This window comes from Bufo gargarizans, chromosome 1 (assembly GCF_014858855.1).
Source record: "Bufo gargarizans isolate SCDJY-AF-19 chromosome 1, ASM1485885v1, whole genome shotgun sequence".
Lineage (NCBI taxonomy): Eukaryota > Metazoa > Chordata > Amphibia > Anura > Bufonidae > Bufo > Bufo gargarizans.
In genome coordinates, this window is record NC_058080.1 from 337,892,168 (window position 1) to 337,910,314 (window position 18,147).

General features: G+C 45.6%; 1 protein-coding gene across 11 annotated transcripts in view; it reads left to right on the forward strand.

Annotated features, from left to right (window-relative positions):
- TCF3 (transcription factor 3) overlaps positions 1–18,147 on the forward strand; it is a 396,630-nt gene that overhangs the window by 122,497 nt on the left and 255,986 nt on the right. For all 11 annotated transcript variants that reach the window (XR_006391250.1, XM_044306353.1, XM_044306377.1 and 8 more), the window contains one exon: positions 2,237–2,309. Coding sequence is in view for 10 of the 11 variants with exons in the window: in XM_044306353.1 (XP_044162288.1) it covers positions 2,237–2,309 (73 nt within the window). In the remaining variant the exon portion in view is untranslated. The remainder of the gene's footprint in view (positions 1–2,236; positions 2,310–18,147) is intronic.

Below are 18,147 nucleotides of genomic sequence, written 5' to 3' on the forward strand. Positions count from 1 at the left end.
ATAATAATAAAATAAAAAGAGCATTTGCTCAGTCTTGACTGGCTTACTCCTGCACCTCCTTGCAGTGATTAGATGCCCTTTACAGATCATTGTGTCTCCAACACAAAGGCAATTGATTGGTACAGTACAGACCAAAAGTTTGGACAAACCTCATTTAAAGAGTTTTCTTTATTTTCATGACTATGAAAATTGTAGATTCACACTGAAGGCATCAAAATTGTGAATTAACACATGTGGAATTATATACATAACAAAAAAGTGTGAAACAACTGAAAATGTCATATTCTAGGTTCTTCAAAGTAGCCACCTTTTGCTTTGATTACTGCTTTGCACACTCTTGGCATTCTCTTGATGAGCTTCAAGGGGTAGTCACCTGAAATGGCCTTCCAACAGTCTTGCAGGAGTTCCCAGAGATGCTTAGCACTTGTTGGCCCTTTTGCCTTTACTCTGCGGTCCAGCTCACCCCAAACAATCTCGATTGGGGTCAGGTCCGGTGACTGTGGAGGCCAGGTCATCTGGCGCAGCACCCCATTACTTTTCTTTATGGTCAAATAGCCCTTACACAGCCTGGAGGTGTGTTTTGGGCTCATTGTCCTCTTGAAAAATAAATGATGGTCCAACTAAACGCAAACCGGATGGAATAGTATGCCGCTGCAAGATGCTGTGGTAGCCATGCTGGTTCAGTATGCCTTCAGTTTTGAAAAAAAATCCCCAACAGTGTCACCAGCAAAGCACCCCCACACCATCACACCACCTCCTCCATGCTTCACGGTGGGAACCAGGCATGTAGAGTCCATCCGTTCACCTTTTCTGCGTCGCACAAAGACACGGTGGTTGGAACCAAAGATCTCAAATTTGGACTCATCAGACCAAAGCACAGATTTCCACTGGTCTAATGTCCATTCCTTGTGTTCTTTAGCCCAAACAAGTCTCTTCTGCTTGTTGCCTGTCCTTAGCAGTGGTTTCCTAGCAGATATTCTACCATGAAGGCCTGATTCACACAGTCTCCTCTTAACAGTTGTTCTAGAGATGTGTCTGCTGCTAGAACTCTGTGTGGCATTGGCCTTGTCTCTAATCGGAGCTGCTGTTAACCTGCGATTTCTGAGGCTGGTGACTTGGATGAACTTATCCTCCGCAGCAGAGGTGACTCTTGGTCTTCCTTTCCGGGGGCGGTCCGCATGTGAGCCAGTTTCTTTGTAGCACTTGATGATTTTTGTGACTGCACTTGGGGGGAGTTTCAAAGTTTTCCTGACTGACTGACCTTAATTTCTTAAAGTAATGATGGCCACTAATTTTTCTTTAGTTAGCTGCTTTTTTCTTGCCATAATACAAATTCTAACAGTCTATTCAGTAGGACTATCAGCTGTGTATCCACCTGACTTCTCCACAACGCAACTGATGGTCCCAACCCCATTTAGAAGGCAAGAAATCCCACTTATTAAACCTGACAGGGAACACCTGTGAAGTGAAAACCATTTCAGGTGACTACCTCTTGAAGCTCATCAAGAGAATGCCAAGAGTGTGCAAAGCAGTAATCAAAGCAAAAGGTGGCTACTTTGAAGAACCTAGAATATGACACATTTTCAGTTGTTTCACACTTTTTTGTTATGTATATAATTCCACATGTGTTAATTCATAGTTTTGATGCCTTCAGTGTGAATCTACAATTTTCATAGTCATGAAAATAAAGAAAACTCTTTGAATGAGAAGGTGTGTCCAAACTTTTGGTCTGTACTGTATATACCTTAATTTCCTTTTTTAAACGGGACGACAGAGCAGCAGATCATCGGGAAGGAAGCGCTCCTTTCTGACATTCTACTGCTCGCAGGTGGAGCAGACTGCTGCATTTACATGCAGCGATCTCTTCCAGAGTATGAGGAGGAGCGATCGCTAATGCCATCGCTCGTCCTCATACTGACACGTTGTTCCTGTGAATGCTTGTTAGCGACTATCCTTAAGATTCTCGGCCCTGATGCTTTGAATCCTGTATACAGTACATGCTAGTTGAGAAATGGGCTACTGAGTCATTTAGTCTGTAAACACAGAGCTATATGTGTGGAGTTGTAAAGGACCATAGGTGCCATTTAATAAAATGTAAAATAAAATCTGCTCATTTTTATATTAGACTCCTTTTTTCTATTTTAATTTTTTTGAGGTAGGGGGTTTTATGGCCCACAATTGGTTGGATGGTAGTTACACATGTCACATTTATTTTTGTTGCCGTCTTGTTTTACAGATGTTTCCACTGCCTGTAGCTAATGGTAAGACCAGACCTACAACACTGGCCAGCACCCCATTTGGTGGATCAGGTAAACGTATTACTCGCTTTCAAAAAGTAGACAATCTGTTTAAAACCTGCTTAATCTCAGAGAGATAATCGGTAAAGAAAACCCTTTTCAATCTGGTTTATAGAACTGTTGTTGTCCTTTTAAATGGCATTGCCCCGCATTAAAGGGATTCTGTCACCAAGTTTTGGGCTATAGAGATGCAGACATGCACGGCTAGATTGCCACTAGCATATCCGCAATATACCTGTCCTATAGGGCTGTGTGATTTTATTTTCTCTAAAAAAGGATTGCGATGCGCAGTGCCGGTATAATGATCCTTCCCTGTGCTGGCATCAGCCTCAGGGAAAGAACTGCGCATGCGCGAGCTCGCACATTGCGAGATTACGGCAATCTATCGTTGATGAAAGGAGGAAATTCTGAGGACATAGACGGTGCCGGGCTCCTTCACAGGCGGGCACGGCTGGGCACCAGGAAGGTTCGTATAGCCCCTTGGGCACCTACAAGACTAATTTACATATCTCTAAAATCCTTTTTTAAAGAAAATAAAAACACACAGCCCTATAGGACAGGTATATTGCGGACATGCTAGCAGCGATCTAGCCGTGCATGTCCGCATCTCTATAACCCAAAACTTGGTGACAGAATCCCTTTAAGCACTAGTGTTGATCGAGCAGGGTGCTCGAGTAGAACACTTTGGGATGCTCGGGTGCTCTAGAGAGCACCCAAGCATAATGGAAGTCCAATGGGAGAACCCGAGCATTAACCCTTTAAGGACCCATGACTTAGCTGTACGTCATGGGTCTGATCCCTAAACAAGGCGCCCGCTCGCACGTGCAGCGGGCGCCTTTCCCGCAGGGTTTCTGCTATTTTAAATAGCAGAGACCCGCGGCACATGTATGAGATCAGCCATAAAGCTGATCGCATACATCTTGGGCCTCATGCACGCGACCGTTGTGTGCATCCTTGTCCGTTGACATTGACTTCGGATGCATCTGCGCAGACCGGAACCAGAAGTCATGCGCGTCCGGTAACAGCTTTCCCCAGCTTAGATCGGGGAGCCTGTTAACTTGTGCTAATTGACCGAAGCCTCAAGCAGGCTTCAGAGTCAATTAGATGTATATATCAATACAGGCCACTATGTGGCAGCCTTGTATTGATATAGTGCAAATGAAGTCTTCAATGATGGCTATTTAGCCATAACTGAATACTATGGGCAATCGAATGATTGCCAGTTATTGTCAACAAAGTAAAAAAAAAAAAAGTTTACAAATATAAAACAAAATAAAAAAAAACTGAAAGTTCAAATCACCCCCCTCCCCTTTTTCCTTAAAATAAAAATGCCCATACTATTAAAATATAACAATATTATATGACATATGGCAAATGGCGTAGCGGTGAAAAAAATTAACTGCCAATCTGCCATTTTTCACCTCGGCTACTCAATATTTTTTAAATAAAAAGTGATCAAAAAGTCGCACAAACTTAAATTCTATCACTGAAAAGACCAGATTGTCCCGCAAAAACTGAGCTTTCACACAGCCCTGTACACATAGCTGCAAAAAAGTAATAGGGGACAGAATATGGTTATGAAGAAAAAAAAATTTCCTCAAAGGTTTTAATATTTTTTTTTCAGTATTAAAATGCAAAAAAAAATTGTACAAGTGTGGTTTTGTTGAAACTGTACAGACATGGAGAATGAAGTTAACAGGTCAATTTTACTGCATAGTGTACAGTGTTAAAAAAATAAAATGATAACCTTTATCAGAATTGCATTTTTCCTCAATTCTACACCATTTGGAATTTTCTTTCCCACTCCCTACTACATTGTATGCAACTGTAAATGGTGCCATTAGAAAGTACAACTTGTCCCGCAAAAAATAAGCCCTCATAAGGCTATATGAATGAAAAAATAAAAAAGTTAGGACTATGGGAAGCGGTGAGTGAAAAACTAAATGCAAAAATGGAAAATCCCAGGGTCCTTGAGGGGTTAAACCAGGCTCCCCCTGCTCTAAAGAGGGGTGGGTGTCTGGTTCACAGGAAAAGGTCAGAAATTGATGGAAAGGCAACTGAAATTGCTCGGGAACAGCATGGGGAGGATGTCTGGATGCATCTTGGGCTTCCAGGTCGCTGCTGGGAACGATGTTGTCCGAGTAGTATGCCACTTTTACAGACTGACAATAATGCGCACAAAACCAAAGATAAAATCAATTTTAGAGGAAAAATTGTTAGGAAACATTCTTTCCTTTATATTTACTTGTATATAAAATGCAAGTGCCTCCAAAAATTACAAGGAAGAGTTGGTCCAGTTTCTAGGTCCAGTTGCTGGGCGGGAGGCATCCGGGCCTGCGTCTCTGACAGGGGATTGGCTGGCACATAACACAGTGGAAGAGGAGGCAGTGGTGTGTCCCGCAGACACTGATTGTGGACCCAGGCGTTCTGCCCACCTGTTAGGGTGCTTTGATGCCATGTGGAGGATCATGCTAGTGTTGGTGAGGTTGCTAGTGTTCACGCCCCTGCTTATTTTGGTACAGCACAGGTTGCAAATGACGACTCTTATCGTCTGCACTTACCTTTAAAAAAGCACACCTACCCCTTGGCAAGGGAGATTGCCGCAAGGGGGTGATCCAGGGGAATAGTTGCAGGCTTGTTTGGTGTGGCCAGTCTTCTCCCTTCTGCCACCCCACTACCTCTTCCAGCATGTTGTGATGCTGTGGATCCATCCCCCTCTGTACTGCTGTCCTCTATTGGCTTGCTACTGTTGTGGAAATTTTATTTTGCGGACATTTTATCTTAGGATGTGTATGTGTTTTTTAGAGATTGTCATCAGTCTCCCTGTGTCGGATTTAGCCAAAGAACGCTCTAGCAGAGGGTACTTGGGTTGAATCGGGACCAGTGGTAAAACAGTCAGTATGAAAACCTCATGGGCTTGGAGACGTGTTCTCAGTGTGTAGGGGGGAATTCGCCGGTTTGTGAGCACTAAGTGCAATGCACTGGGCTTCTTACCTTCAAATGGTCTATACACATTAGAGAAGTGAAGTCTGCATAACGAGAGATACATATTATACCTCTGCTGCGGCTTCGCTATCTCTTTCTGGATACATATCTGCTTTTAAGACGTGCATATCTGCCTTGTCGGTATACTCGTACCGTATACTGACAATAGCCGTAGCAATGTCTCGCAGATAGTTTCAGACCTATTGAATGGGATCCATGCTGAAAGTGGTGGGGGATGGGCGGCCGTCTGGCTGATCAGACAATGGACATGACTCATCCTTCCTTATACAGGGTTGGGGTGTGTGCATTGTCTGTCCATCCACGTTGATGCCCTTCCCTGTCCTTTGACACGTCTCACTTCCTGCATCCTTGTTATGGGCCAGCCCCTTTTACACCTTTTGTGAGTAAATAAAAGAAACAGACTGGGCAGGGGGAAGGAGGAGTGGCTCAGAAGACTGCGGTTGAGGGAATAGGGATTTACCTTTCCTTACACAAACCTCCTCTTCAGGGGCTGACTGGCAACTTTTGGCCAAGGGGGCAAGTAACACCCAGAGGCCTATTGAGCCCCCCCTCCTGCTTTCCCATTTCCCCTGCCTCCTCCTGACCCCCTCCCTTGCCACTTTCGTCAGTAAATTGCAACACAGAAAAACCAAATAAACTAGGGATGCTCCGATATATCGGCTGCCGAAACAGATCAGCCGAAAATGACATTTTTGGTATAATGCAGAAAGTGTCATTTTCTGGCTGATAGTGTTGCATCCGTGTATTCTCTCCTCCCCACTGGGCACTGCTCTGCGTGTCTCCCCCCCCCCCCCCCCCCCCTCATGACACTTGATCACTTGCGGATCATTGCAGAAGAAACTGTATATTGTGGGGCACGGTGTATGCTATGTGTATAACATAAACATATTTCATATGAAAACTAACAATTACTTGGCTTGGCCTTTGGGGATCTCAGACGCCACTTCAACACTTTGGCCGGGGGCTCGGCAGAGCTGATGTGTTTTATCCTAATGAGAAAGATTTCATAATAAGGATTTGGAGAAGAAGCAGAGGGATAGCAGAGCAGGGAGAGGCTGGTGCTGCTACTAGGGGGTCATACCATGGGGGAGTAATAAAGCCCCCCAGTAGAAATAATTCTCCTTATAATAGTGCACGAAATACCCCCTTGTTATGTCCCCAGTTGAGCTAATGTTCCCATAGTGCCCCCTATAATGTTCCAGTAGCCAGTAGACCCCCCTGTAATGTGCCAGTAGGCCCCCCTGTAATGTGCCAGCAGCCATAGCCCCCACCCTGTAATGTGCCAGCAGCCATAGCCCCTACCCTGTAATGTGCCAGCAGCCATAGCCCCCACCCTGTAATGTGCCAGCACCCATAGCCCCCACCCTGTAATGTGCCAGCAGCCATAGCCCCCACCCTATAATGTGCCAGCAGCCATAGGCCCCCCTACTATAATACACCATGCTGTGACAGAAATGGAAAAAAAAGTTACCTCCGACCTCGAGCACCTTCACTGAAACACTCCCGTCCCGCCTCCAGCGCTGCTGATGTCTTTACTTTACGGCAGCGCAGCGGCTCAATGATATCATCGTGTCGCCTGCGCCGGTACAGCGGCCTCTCTTATAGGCTGCCGGCAGCACGCCTCCCCGTCTCCCTCCGCAGGCCGCAGTGCTTAATAGTGACAAACTCGGTCACAGATCATTCCGGCCCGGCCGGTCGGGACACTGAGCTAACAGAGGCCCAGTCCGCCCCTGCTCCTCTTCCACTTCCTCACTCTGGTCATCTTCCTGACTTGTTAACCTAACAAGAACCTCCCTTATTGACAACTTTGTCTCATCCTCATTATGAACCTCTTGAGACACTAATTGTGTTTGACTTATTGACAACGGTGTATCATCTTCATCCACCTCGTGAAACCCTTATTGCCGTTCCCTACCGTCATTTTTTTGACACTGGATGCTTAAGAGTTTGGGAATCGGTGCACAAGATCTCTTCATGTCCCTCTTCAGGCTGGCGATGAAAAGAGCTCCCCAGAATATCTGAGTGTTGGATCACTTGTTTGCCAAGACTCTCCATGGTGGGAGGAAGGAGGATCAGGGTGAGGGTTCTGTTGACATGACTATTAGGTACTGAGACTGGACTTTGTGGAAGACAGGGTGGTGCTTAACCGACTGAAAGCATTATCTGCTGCAATCTAACCGACCATCTGGTCGCACTGGTCTGACTTCGAGAGTGGTGTCCTGCGCCGCCTGCAAACTGGGACATGAAGCTAGGTATTGTGGATTAGTGTGTTTCTTGTGCTTTGGCAGCAGGCACAGTTTCACCGCAGCCAGGGACATGGCCTCTGTTTGCACCATCAGCAGCACTGCTATGTCCCCGTCCCTTACTGCTCGCCTTGAGCATATTAAATGTTATATATGCTTGCAAGTATGTCACACGTACAGTAGTGCAGGTTTTGTAAGTGTATGTGCAAATAAATTAAACTGAATGTCACAGATATTTAGGATGCTCAAACTCTATACAGGAAATGTAGCGCGGGTAATGTGGCTGTCACCAGCGGCGAAAAAATTACACTGAATGTCACTGATATTTAGGATGCGCCAATGTTATACAGGAGATTAAGTGCAGGTAATGTCGCAGTCAGCAGCGGACAAACAATTGCGCTGAATGTCAGATATTTAGCATGCGCAAATGTAACACAACAGATGTAGCAGAGGTTGTGTCATTGTCAGCAGCGGCCAAACAATTGCACGCAATTTTGCGCTGGCTGCGCTAATATATATTGCAGCCAGATAAAACAATTGCCCTTAAAAGGACTTTTGGGTCTCTAACACCTTTCAACAATAAACCCTGCCTAAAATAAACCCTGTCCCTACAATATCTGTCCCTTCTACTGCAGCTCTCCCTGACTAAGACTGACCCGAACCATTACTTCCCTGCACATTTATTGGCTGCATAGCACTAGTAAGCACATTTGTAAATAGGAGTTAGTAATAAATAATGTAATATTCTTGCACCATATTTGACCAATATGGATCCCTAACCATGCTTCTGATGGGGACCAGGAAGACACTGCTCAGCTGATGTTGACAAAAAAAGGCAATGTGGCAGATTTATTAATACTGTCTAGAAGATAAACGCATAACAACCCATCACAGAACTTACATTTTTTTAAGCAGACAAATACAGGATTGGTGGTGCTGCTGATCCCAGTTTCATTCTTCTGCTTGTCCCTGGCTGACCTATGCACGCTCCTCTCCCCTTCCTCTTTTAAAGCTTTAATTTTTTTTTAAGCACTTTATAAGTTGATTGATTGCTATGAGCCAAGACATTTTTACTTTTTTTTTTTTTTTACTTACATTTTTAAATTGGTAATTTCTTATGTGAACCTTCCTGAGGTTTAAAGTGCATAAGTGAGCATATTTGTCCCTGTGAAACTAGCTTACCTGTTGCAAGTGTGCTTGGCAGCAGAAGGAATCCTTAGGATAGGTAATCAATATAAGATCAGCTGGGTGGTTTGAATTTCGGCACCTCTGCCGTTCAGATGTTTTAAGAGCTTTCTCTTCAGTGTTTACCGGATTGCTATCAACATTGCAGTGGTGAGCAGGTTTAATTGCAACTCCTAAGTCCCATTAACTTGATTTGGTGGTTGTGGTGGGGGGTCTAACGGCAACTGCTTTGCATTCAAGTGAATGGGATGGAGGAGCTGTATTTGCACTGCATGGCCACGGAAGTGCCAAAAACTAGTAGGTATACACTGAAGAGAACACCAATCTCATACGAAAGCTGAAGTCTCTTCAAACAACTGATAGGCAGGAGTGCCACAAGTCGGACCATGGCCAATCTGATATTGATGACCTATCCTTAGTGTTATATTTAGAAAAAAATATGGCTGAGAGGAGATCTTATAACTATGTATAAATATACTGGTCAGTACAGGGATATCTCCCAAGATCTATTTATTCCCAGGACTGTGACTGTGGCAAGGGAGACGCACAGGGAAGGATGACTGCTCCTGCCCCTGTACTGTAACAGGTGTCTGGAGCAGGATGGGTCCCTGGCTATCGGCGAGAGTGGGGGGAGCCGTGGAGAAGGCAGGCCCAGTTCATCAGTGCTTCTGCCTTCTTCTCAAGGAGCGCTCTGCAGCAGTGGGGTGCTATGGGGGAGGGGGGGGGGGGGTCGTGGAGGACAGTCCGCTGCGGGTGCCACTCTCAGGGGTTGCCAGAAGCAATAAGCGCTTCCATCAATACAGATGGAGGCGCTCATTGCTGGAGCACAGTGAGTGCGGTCCCGTCACTCACTGCTAAACTCCCTACGCTCCTCCCCTCCTTCAGGAAAGCTGAGTTCTGCCTGCTGAAGCAGGATCACTTCTCCAGGCCAGAGAAAGGACAGAGAAAGGACATTCCTGGGGCCAGGCCAGAGAAAGGACATTCCTGGGTGCCAAACAAGCTAGGCATGCCGCTGATCAGCTGATAAACAAGCGATCACTCATTTGTTGGCTGATTTTACAAGTTTTATCAGGATGAAAGATTACAATTATTGTCAGCACATCTCGCTATGTAATTAGTGTGCTGCCAATAATCAACAGAACTGAATGAGGGAGCAGTGACTGTGGTAGCGCTTATTTCTCCCCATTCAATTTGCATCAGCCTGTGTAATAGGCTGATGCAAACAAGTGATTAACTTTTATTTTTATTTTTTGTCGCCCTGAGACCAAAAAAGGTTGTGCACCCCTGGTCTAGAGTAAAGAAATTTGCTATTTAAGCATTGAAGGGGATTCTTTACTGTAAGATTTTCCAACCAGAGAAGGTTAATACGATGAACTCACTAAAACAGTTACAGTTCTGGAATGTATTGGATAACACTGGCACCGCAAATCACATACGGTTGGGTGCATGTAGCCTTATAGAGCATAAATTCACTGAGTCTTCCAGAAAGGCTACTAAAAGGAAGGGGGGAGTACTAGTGAGTGCTCAGGCAGTGTTAATTTTTGACAGAGCATTAGTTTAGCTTGCAGCCATTAGATGTGATAGCAGTTGGGCAGAACTGTAAAAATTTGTGTTGGCACATTAGCGTTTACATACCAAATGGGAAAATACTTTGATAGGAATCTGTCTAACTTAAGATTTTAAAGTTGAGATACAGTGCTGATCAAAAGTTTAAGACCACTTGAAAAATGGCAAAAAAAATCATATTTAGCATGGCTAGATCTTAACAAGGTTCCAAGTAGAGCTTCAACATGCAACAAGAAGAAATGGAAGTGAGACAACATTTTTTGAGCATTCAATTTAATGAAAACAACGAATAAACTGAAACAGGCTGTTTTTTAGCTGATCAAAAGTTCAGGACCACACCTTAAAAAAAAAAAAAAAAGAAAAAACTCTGAAAATTTGTTTCGGCATGCTTGATGCAAGCGTTTCCATGAGCCGAGTGGGAACATTTCTCCGAATGGTGAAGACGGCCGCACGAAGGCCATCTACTGTCTGGAACTGTTGTCCATTTTTGTAAACTTCCCTTGCCATCCATCCCCAAAGGTTCTCAATTGGATTTAGATCAGGGGAACACGTTGGATGGGCCAAAAGAGTGATGTTATTCTCCTGGTAGAAGTCCCTTGTCCTGTGGGCATTGTGTACTGTAGCGTTGTCCCGTTGAAAAACCCAGTTGTTACCACACACACAAGGGCCCTCAGTCATGAGGAATTCTCTCTGCAACATCTGGACATAGCCAGCGGCCGTTTGACTCGCCTGCACTTCCTGAAGCTCCATTGTTCCACTGAAGGAAAAAGCACCCAGACCATTATGGCACCCCCTTCACTGTGGCGCGTAGATAACATCTCAGGTGGGATCTGCTTGTCATGCCAGTAATGTTGGAAACCATCAGGACCATCAAGGTTAAATTTTTTCTCATCAGAGAATAAAACTTTCTTCCACCTTTTTGAATGTCCCATGTTTGCAAGAGAGCACCAAAGTCCAAACGAGCAGTTCTGTGGCGTTCAAGGAGACAAGGTCTTTGAAGACGTTTTTTGTTTTTGAAGCCCTTTAGTCTCAGATGCCGTCTGATGTTTATGGGGCTGCAGTCAGCACCAGTAAGGGCATTAATTTGGGTCGAGGATCGTCCAGTGTCTTGACTGACAGCCAATTGGATCCTCCGGCTCAGTGCTGATATTTTTTTGCGTCTTCCACTTGACTTCACCAAAGCGCTTCTGAGGGCGGCCGACGTCACTTCCGGTGGACGAGGGAAGTGACGTCATCCAGGAAGCGTCTCCAATTTCAAATTCTGGCACCAGCAAGCGCTGAATGCCTCCTGTGCGGCATACCTGGAGCTGTGTGCGGTCATGTCGGCTGAACCCCGCTCCCCTGGAGACCCTCCTGTGCTGCCTACCGTAAGTCCCCTGTGGGGAAGCGCTTCTTACTCTGCTACTTGTTCTCAAACACTGTACCAGGGTACCTACTCCTCCTCCTCCTCCTCCTCCTCCACTTCTCAGGCTTGGGGCTTTATCTCCATGGCATGTTTTTTCCTGGCTGATAGGGATTATTTCCCCTAAGGAGGCCCAGAAAAAAATCAGGAAACAGGCCAAATGCGTGTCCTGCCTCAAACGTCTTCCGGACGATTATCGCAAGAAACTCTGCAAGGACTGCATCTCTAGTGTCATTGCAGAAGAACAACCTTCCTTCCTTGAGGAACTGAGGTCTATGATCCATGATGAAGTGAAGACCTCCTTATCCCAAATTACCCCCCCTCTCAGGGATCCGCCTCTACCTAAAAGGCGAAGGGAACCCTCTCCCTCCTTATCTGACCCGGAGGTAACGGGGGAAGATGCCTCTACATCTAGAGCCTGGGAGGACGAGGAAGTTTCCTCCGATATTGACACAGCTGAGTCAGAGAGGAAATTTTGTTTCTCGTTAGAGGAGATGCCAGACCTCCTAAGGGCTGTCCGGGCCACGATGGGGATAGAAGACACCCCAAAAGCCCACTCAATACAAGACGAGATGTTCTGGAGACTTCGTTTCCAGTTTCCAATTAGCGAAAATATTCGTGACATGGTTCTGGACGAATGGTCCAACCCTGAAAAACGGTTGGGGCTTTCCAAATCCTTCAAGAACCGGCTACTATTTGATTCCAATAAGGGGAAGATCTTCAATGAGACTCCCAAGGTAGACATTCAGGTCGCTAAAGTTAATAAAAAGACCGCCCTACCCTTTGAGGATACCTCACAGTTGCGTGACCCTATGGATAGGAAGGCGGATAGTCTCCTGAAGAAATCATGGGAAGTGGCCATGTTTAATTTAAAAGCTAACATCGCGGCCACCTCGGTGGCTAGGTCCATGAGGTTGTGCCTTGACGAGTTAGAAAATCACATTAGAGATAATACCCCAAGGGAAGAGCTACTTAGGTCCCTCCCCTTATTGAAGTCTGCCACAGCCTTCATGGCAGACTCCTCGGCCGAATCCGTTCGATTCGCTGCGAAGGACATTGGGCTTTCCAACGCTGCCCGCCGCGCCTTGTGGATGAAGAGCTGGTCGGGCGACAATACGTCAAAAATGAAGCTATGCTCCATCCCGTTTTCAGGGGAATATGTCTTTGGCCCGGTCTTGGACCGTATCCTTGAAAAGGCTGCAGACAAGAAGGGTTTTCCGGAGGAAAGATCCTTTAAAAGGAAATATCCCTTTTGGGCCCCCTCTAGCCAGAATAGACCATTCAGGTATAAGGGAAAGTCAGGGCGTTGGAGCTACCCTAAAGGGGGCAGGGGTAGAGGTAACCCCTCCCAAAGTAAGTCCTCCGACAAACAATGACGCCAGTGTGGGGGGGAGATTGATGAAATTTCTGACTCCGTGGGAGTCCATCTTCCCGAATCCTTGGGTCCGGGACATCATACAATTCGGTTACCAAATCGAACTTTGCTCATCTCCCCCAAACCGCTTCATCATTACAAATCCAGGCTCCTCCAGTATTCGTATAAAAATTCTACAGGGAATTCAGAGCCTTCTTGCTATGGACGTGATAGTACGGGTCCCCCCTTCTCAACTGGGGTAGGGCTTCTATTCAAGCCTTTTTCTGGTGGAGAAGAGGGGTCTTTCCGTACAATTATAAACCTGAAAGCCTTGAACAAATTCATAACTTATCGAAAGTTCAGGATGGAATCCCTAAAATCCTTGATCCCCTTAATAGGGAAGAATGCCCTGATGTGCTCAGTAGATCTTCAGGACGCCTACTACCACGTCCCAATTCATCCGGAATCCCAGAGGCTCCTAAGATTTGCTATCCAGGACCACAGGGGGGTAACCAGCCACTTCCAGTTTACAGCCCTCCCCTCCCCCAGGATATCATCTGCACCCAGAATCTTTACGAAGCTGGTAGTAGAGATGGTAGCCTTCCTGAGACTCAAGGGTCTAGTGATTGATCCATACCTGGACGACTTCCTCTTGGTTGGGAACTCAGAGGACGTTCTGAGATCAGACTTGCTAACCTTCCTCTCTCTCATCCAGGATGCTTGGTGAACCAAAAAAGTCACATCTTGTTCCTTCCAGCGCTATCCAGTTTCTAGGAGTCATCCCGGGCTCAACGTACCTTCCTTCCGCCAGATAAAATCCAAAACCTCCAGCTGAAGATTCGTTGGTTTCAGAGCAGAAGATCTTGTCCCATAAGGGAAGCCATGAGCCTTCTGGGCCTTCTTTCATCCTGCATCCTGTCCGTGCCCTGGAGCCAGTCCCACTTTCGATCTCTTCAGCTATGGATCCTCAGATCCTGGGACAGACGACAGTCCTCACTGAACCACAAGGTTCTGATCCCACCTGCGGTGAAGACCTCCCTGAACTGGTGGAAATGTTCAGCCAACCTGCCCTTGGGAGTCGCCTGGGAAAAGACCCCCTACATCCAGGTTCTCACGGATGCAAGCGGAAAAGGATGGGGTGCGAAAGTGGGAGAACACTTCTTTCAGGGCTCATGGAGTCCGATAACCCGCTCCCAATCTTCCAACTTCAGGGAGCTGGAGGCGGTTCGGGAAGCTCTGAAGGCGGCAGAAGCCCTCCTTGTGGGTCATCACCTAAAAATACTTTCCGACAATACGACAACGGTGGCGTACCTTTCTCATCAGGGATGCACGAGATCTGAAAAGCTGATGTCCATCGCAAGAAAAATCTTCGACTGGGCAGAGTCCCGCGTGAGGTCCATCTCCGCAATTCTTTTGAAAGGGATACTAAACGTGGAGGCAGACTACCTCAGTCGTCAGTTGATAGACCATACCGAATGGTCTTTGAATCAGGACGTGTTCCAGACTCTGGTGGAAAAGTGGGGCACTCCACAGGTGGACCTGTTTGCCCCCAGGAAGAACGCAAAGGTGCCAATGTTTTGTTCATTGAACCCTCGAGACAACCCTTGGGCTCTAGATGCGCTGACGATTCCTTGGGACTGGGATCTCTGCTACGCTTTTCCACCCTTGCCTCTGCTTCCCAGGGTAATCCAAAAGCTCAACCTCGAAAACTCGACTCTGATCCTAATAGCTCCCTATTGACCGAAAAGGAGCTGGTTTCCTTCCTTAAAGATCCTATCGATATAAGACCCGTGGCCTCTTCCCTCCAGGAGGGACCTTCTTCATCAAGGGCCTATACTTCACCCAAACGCGAGTTTTCTCAAGCTATCTGCCTGGATCCTGAAGTCCAGAGGTTGAGATCACAAGGACTTTCTGACCAGGTGATTTCTACCCTAAAAGCAAGTAGGAACAAAGTCACCTTCTCCATATATCTGAAAATGTGGAAGCGCTTTTGTTCCTGGAGCGGCAGTCCTGCCCCAAATCTAGAGCCACCCAACTTCCAGAAGATCTTGGACTTCCTCCAGCAGGGACTTGAATTGGGTCTCAGGCCTTCCACCCTGAAGGTACAGGTCTCGGCCCTAGCCTGTTTTTTTTTTTATCAAGATCTAGCCAATCACCGCTGGATCAGGAGATTTGAGAGCTGCTTCCCGACTTTGTCCCTCCTTAAAAACCAGGATCCCCAATTGGGACCTCAATACGGTGCTCACAGGCCTGACCCTTGCCCCATTTGAGCCCTTGGCCAGTTGTTCTATCAAACACCTTTTTCTAAAAACAGCCTTTTTAGTGGCCATCACGTCCGCAACAAGGTTAGGCGAGATTCAGGCTCTATCCATTCAGGAACCCTATCTCCGCATCACCGATGATCAAATTGTCCTAAGATTAGATCCAGGGTTTCTACCTAAGGTAGTATCATATTTCCACCGGAACCAGGAGATAGTCTTACCTTCCTTTTGCAGTAAATCCCTCTAATGATAGGGAGTCTAGCTTCCATTCTCTGGATGTGAGACGTTCAGTCCTGCGATATCTTGAGGTATCTAAAGATTTCCGTAGATCTAATAACCTATTTATCCTTTTTTCAGGTAAGAATAGGGGTCTAAAGGCCTCCAGGTCCTCCTTAGCTCGGTGGATCAGGGACTCCATTTCCATTTCCTATGAGTCTCAGGGCCTTTTCCCTACCCTTTATTAAGTTCCTGGGAGGTTATGAAGTAATACCCTCTTGATTTATTATGCTTTGTTCTCACCACTTTCTTTTGTCTCTGTAATTTTGGACACACTAGTGCTGGTGGTGGGAGGGGGGGATTTAAACCCTCTCTCTGTTCCTGCCCCTACAGAGGTCAGGGGTCAATCTCCTCGTAGCCGTCGTGGTGATCTCGTGGAAACTGAATTACCGGTAAGTCTAATTCCAGCTTTTTGTTCCATAACTCTCAGGATCTTTTAAGAAATTCCAAATGACTGTCTTACTACATCCCACCTCAGCATCGATGGCATGCTGTGAGAGACCCTGCTTATGCAGTTCAACAACCCGAGGACCTTTAAAAAAGGGATTTATTTTTTTGCCTTTGCCTTCACAACATGTGACTACCTGACAGAAAAGGACAATGAATCCACGTCTTTGCACAGATGTGGCCATTTAAAGGCATGTGGTCCTAAAATTTGGATCGGCTGAAAAACAGCCTGTTTCAGTTTAATCGTTATTTTCAATTAATTGAATGCTCAAAAAATCTTTTGTCTCACGCTCATTTCTTCTTGTTGCATGTTGAATCTCTACTTGGAACCTTGTTAAGATCAAACAATGTTAAATTATTTTTTGCCATTTTTCAAGTAGTCTTAAACTTTTGATCAGGACTGTATGTTGGCTTTTTTTTGGGGGGCCAAAAATGCTAAGGACAGATGCTTCATTAAGCCTTCCAGCCCCAGGGTTTTTATTTATTTTTTGTTTTTGCCTTTTCATTTTTAAGTCCTTGCCTTTCCCGGGCCATAAACTTTTCTAGAATCTTCAGTACAGGATTTATGATCAGTGGAATAAACCAAATAAAAAGTTCTTCATTGCTAGTTCAGTAAACAAAGTTATGTTCAAGGGCTCATTTACACGAACGTGTGAAGCGAAGCCTGTGCTGTGGACCGCAAATTGTGGTCTGCAATGCATGGGCACCATTCGAGGGGCAGGTGCTTGGGGATCGCAGACCCATTCACTTGAATGGGTCAGCGATCCTTCCGTTCCACAAAAAGATAGATGAAGTTCTCTCTTTGCAGTGCGAAAGCACGGAATGCAACCCCAGAAAGCACTCCGTAGTGCTTCTGTAATGTTCCATTCTTCCGTTCTGCACCATTCCTTATAACTGGATTTGCCAACCCGTTGAAATTATTGGGTCTGCATCTGTGATGCAGAATGGCCACGGAACGGTGCCCTTGTATTGCGGATCCGCAAATGCGGTCCGCAATGCGGCAACGGGCATCACACGTTTATGTGAACGAGCTCTAATGAAGAGTATGTTTTAATGTGGCAAAATTTACCCAAAGCGCCTGGGGCTGCGATTTAATAAAAGGTAATCTTTACCGTTTGAAGACCATGGGTCAGTAAAGGACCCAATGGATAAGAGCAGAAATGTAAAATTGAGAAGACTCTACTTCATCATTTAAACCTAATAATGCCATAACTTCAGTCCCGAGATCTCTCAAAGTAGGTTAGCCCAGAGTCTCATATTCTCAATAGAAACCCTGGAAAACAGTTGCTAGAAGCTATTCCTACCATGACAAAGTCTGTAGACTTTTTATATAGGATGCATTTGCAGATGCTTTAAGGTTATCCACCAGGAAATCTGCATTATCTAACTGGTCTAGGAGGTCTCTATGGCTAAAGGTATGGAAAGGAGATGTTGCCTCCAAGTCCAAATTATATGCACTACAATGTCAAGGAAACTTTCTCTTTGGATCACCTTTCGATGAGATTCTGGAGGAAGCCATTTTTTTTCAGGGGGAAAAGGGACAAAATAAGGATTGGAATGGAAGAAGGGTAATAAATCTAATGGCCTACTCTTGAGACCCCAATCCAAGTGAACCAACGCTACTGAAAAATGATGCCATGCTTCAGGTGGGCGGGTCGCCATACCCTTTTCTGTCAAGCTTGGCAAAGCATATCGGCAAGTTCTTGGGTAAAAAAAATATCATAAAAGGAGGTTAACAACTAATCTTCAAAAGCCTCTCTCCAAGAAAAGTCATGATTAGAGACCTAAGGACAAGTTCTCCAAGGAAATTAGCATTATTAAGAAAAATCACAGAACTACTAGACAAAAGAGTGATTATTCCAGTGCCACAGGAATAGATTGGAGAAGGGTTTTTGTTCAACTCTCCTCCTGGTATAATAGCCAAATCGGTCCTATCATACCATAATAAACCTAGTGGGCTTAAATGTGTATCTGACATACCAGATATTCCACATGGAATTGATAGCATCAACAATACATTACCTTTTTCAGGACTCAGCAGATATCTAAGATACGGTACATATTACCATGTGCCAACACACCAATCCTCTCTGAAGTTTCTCAGAATGGC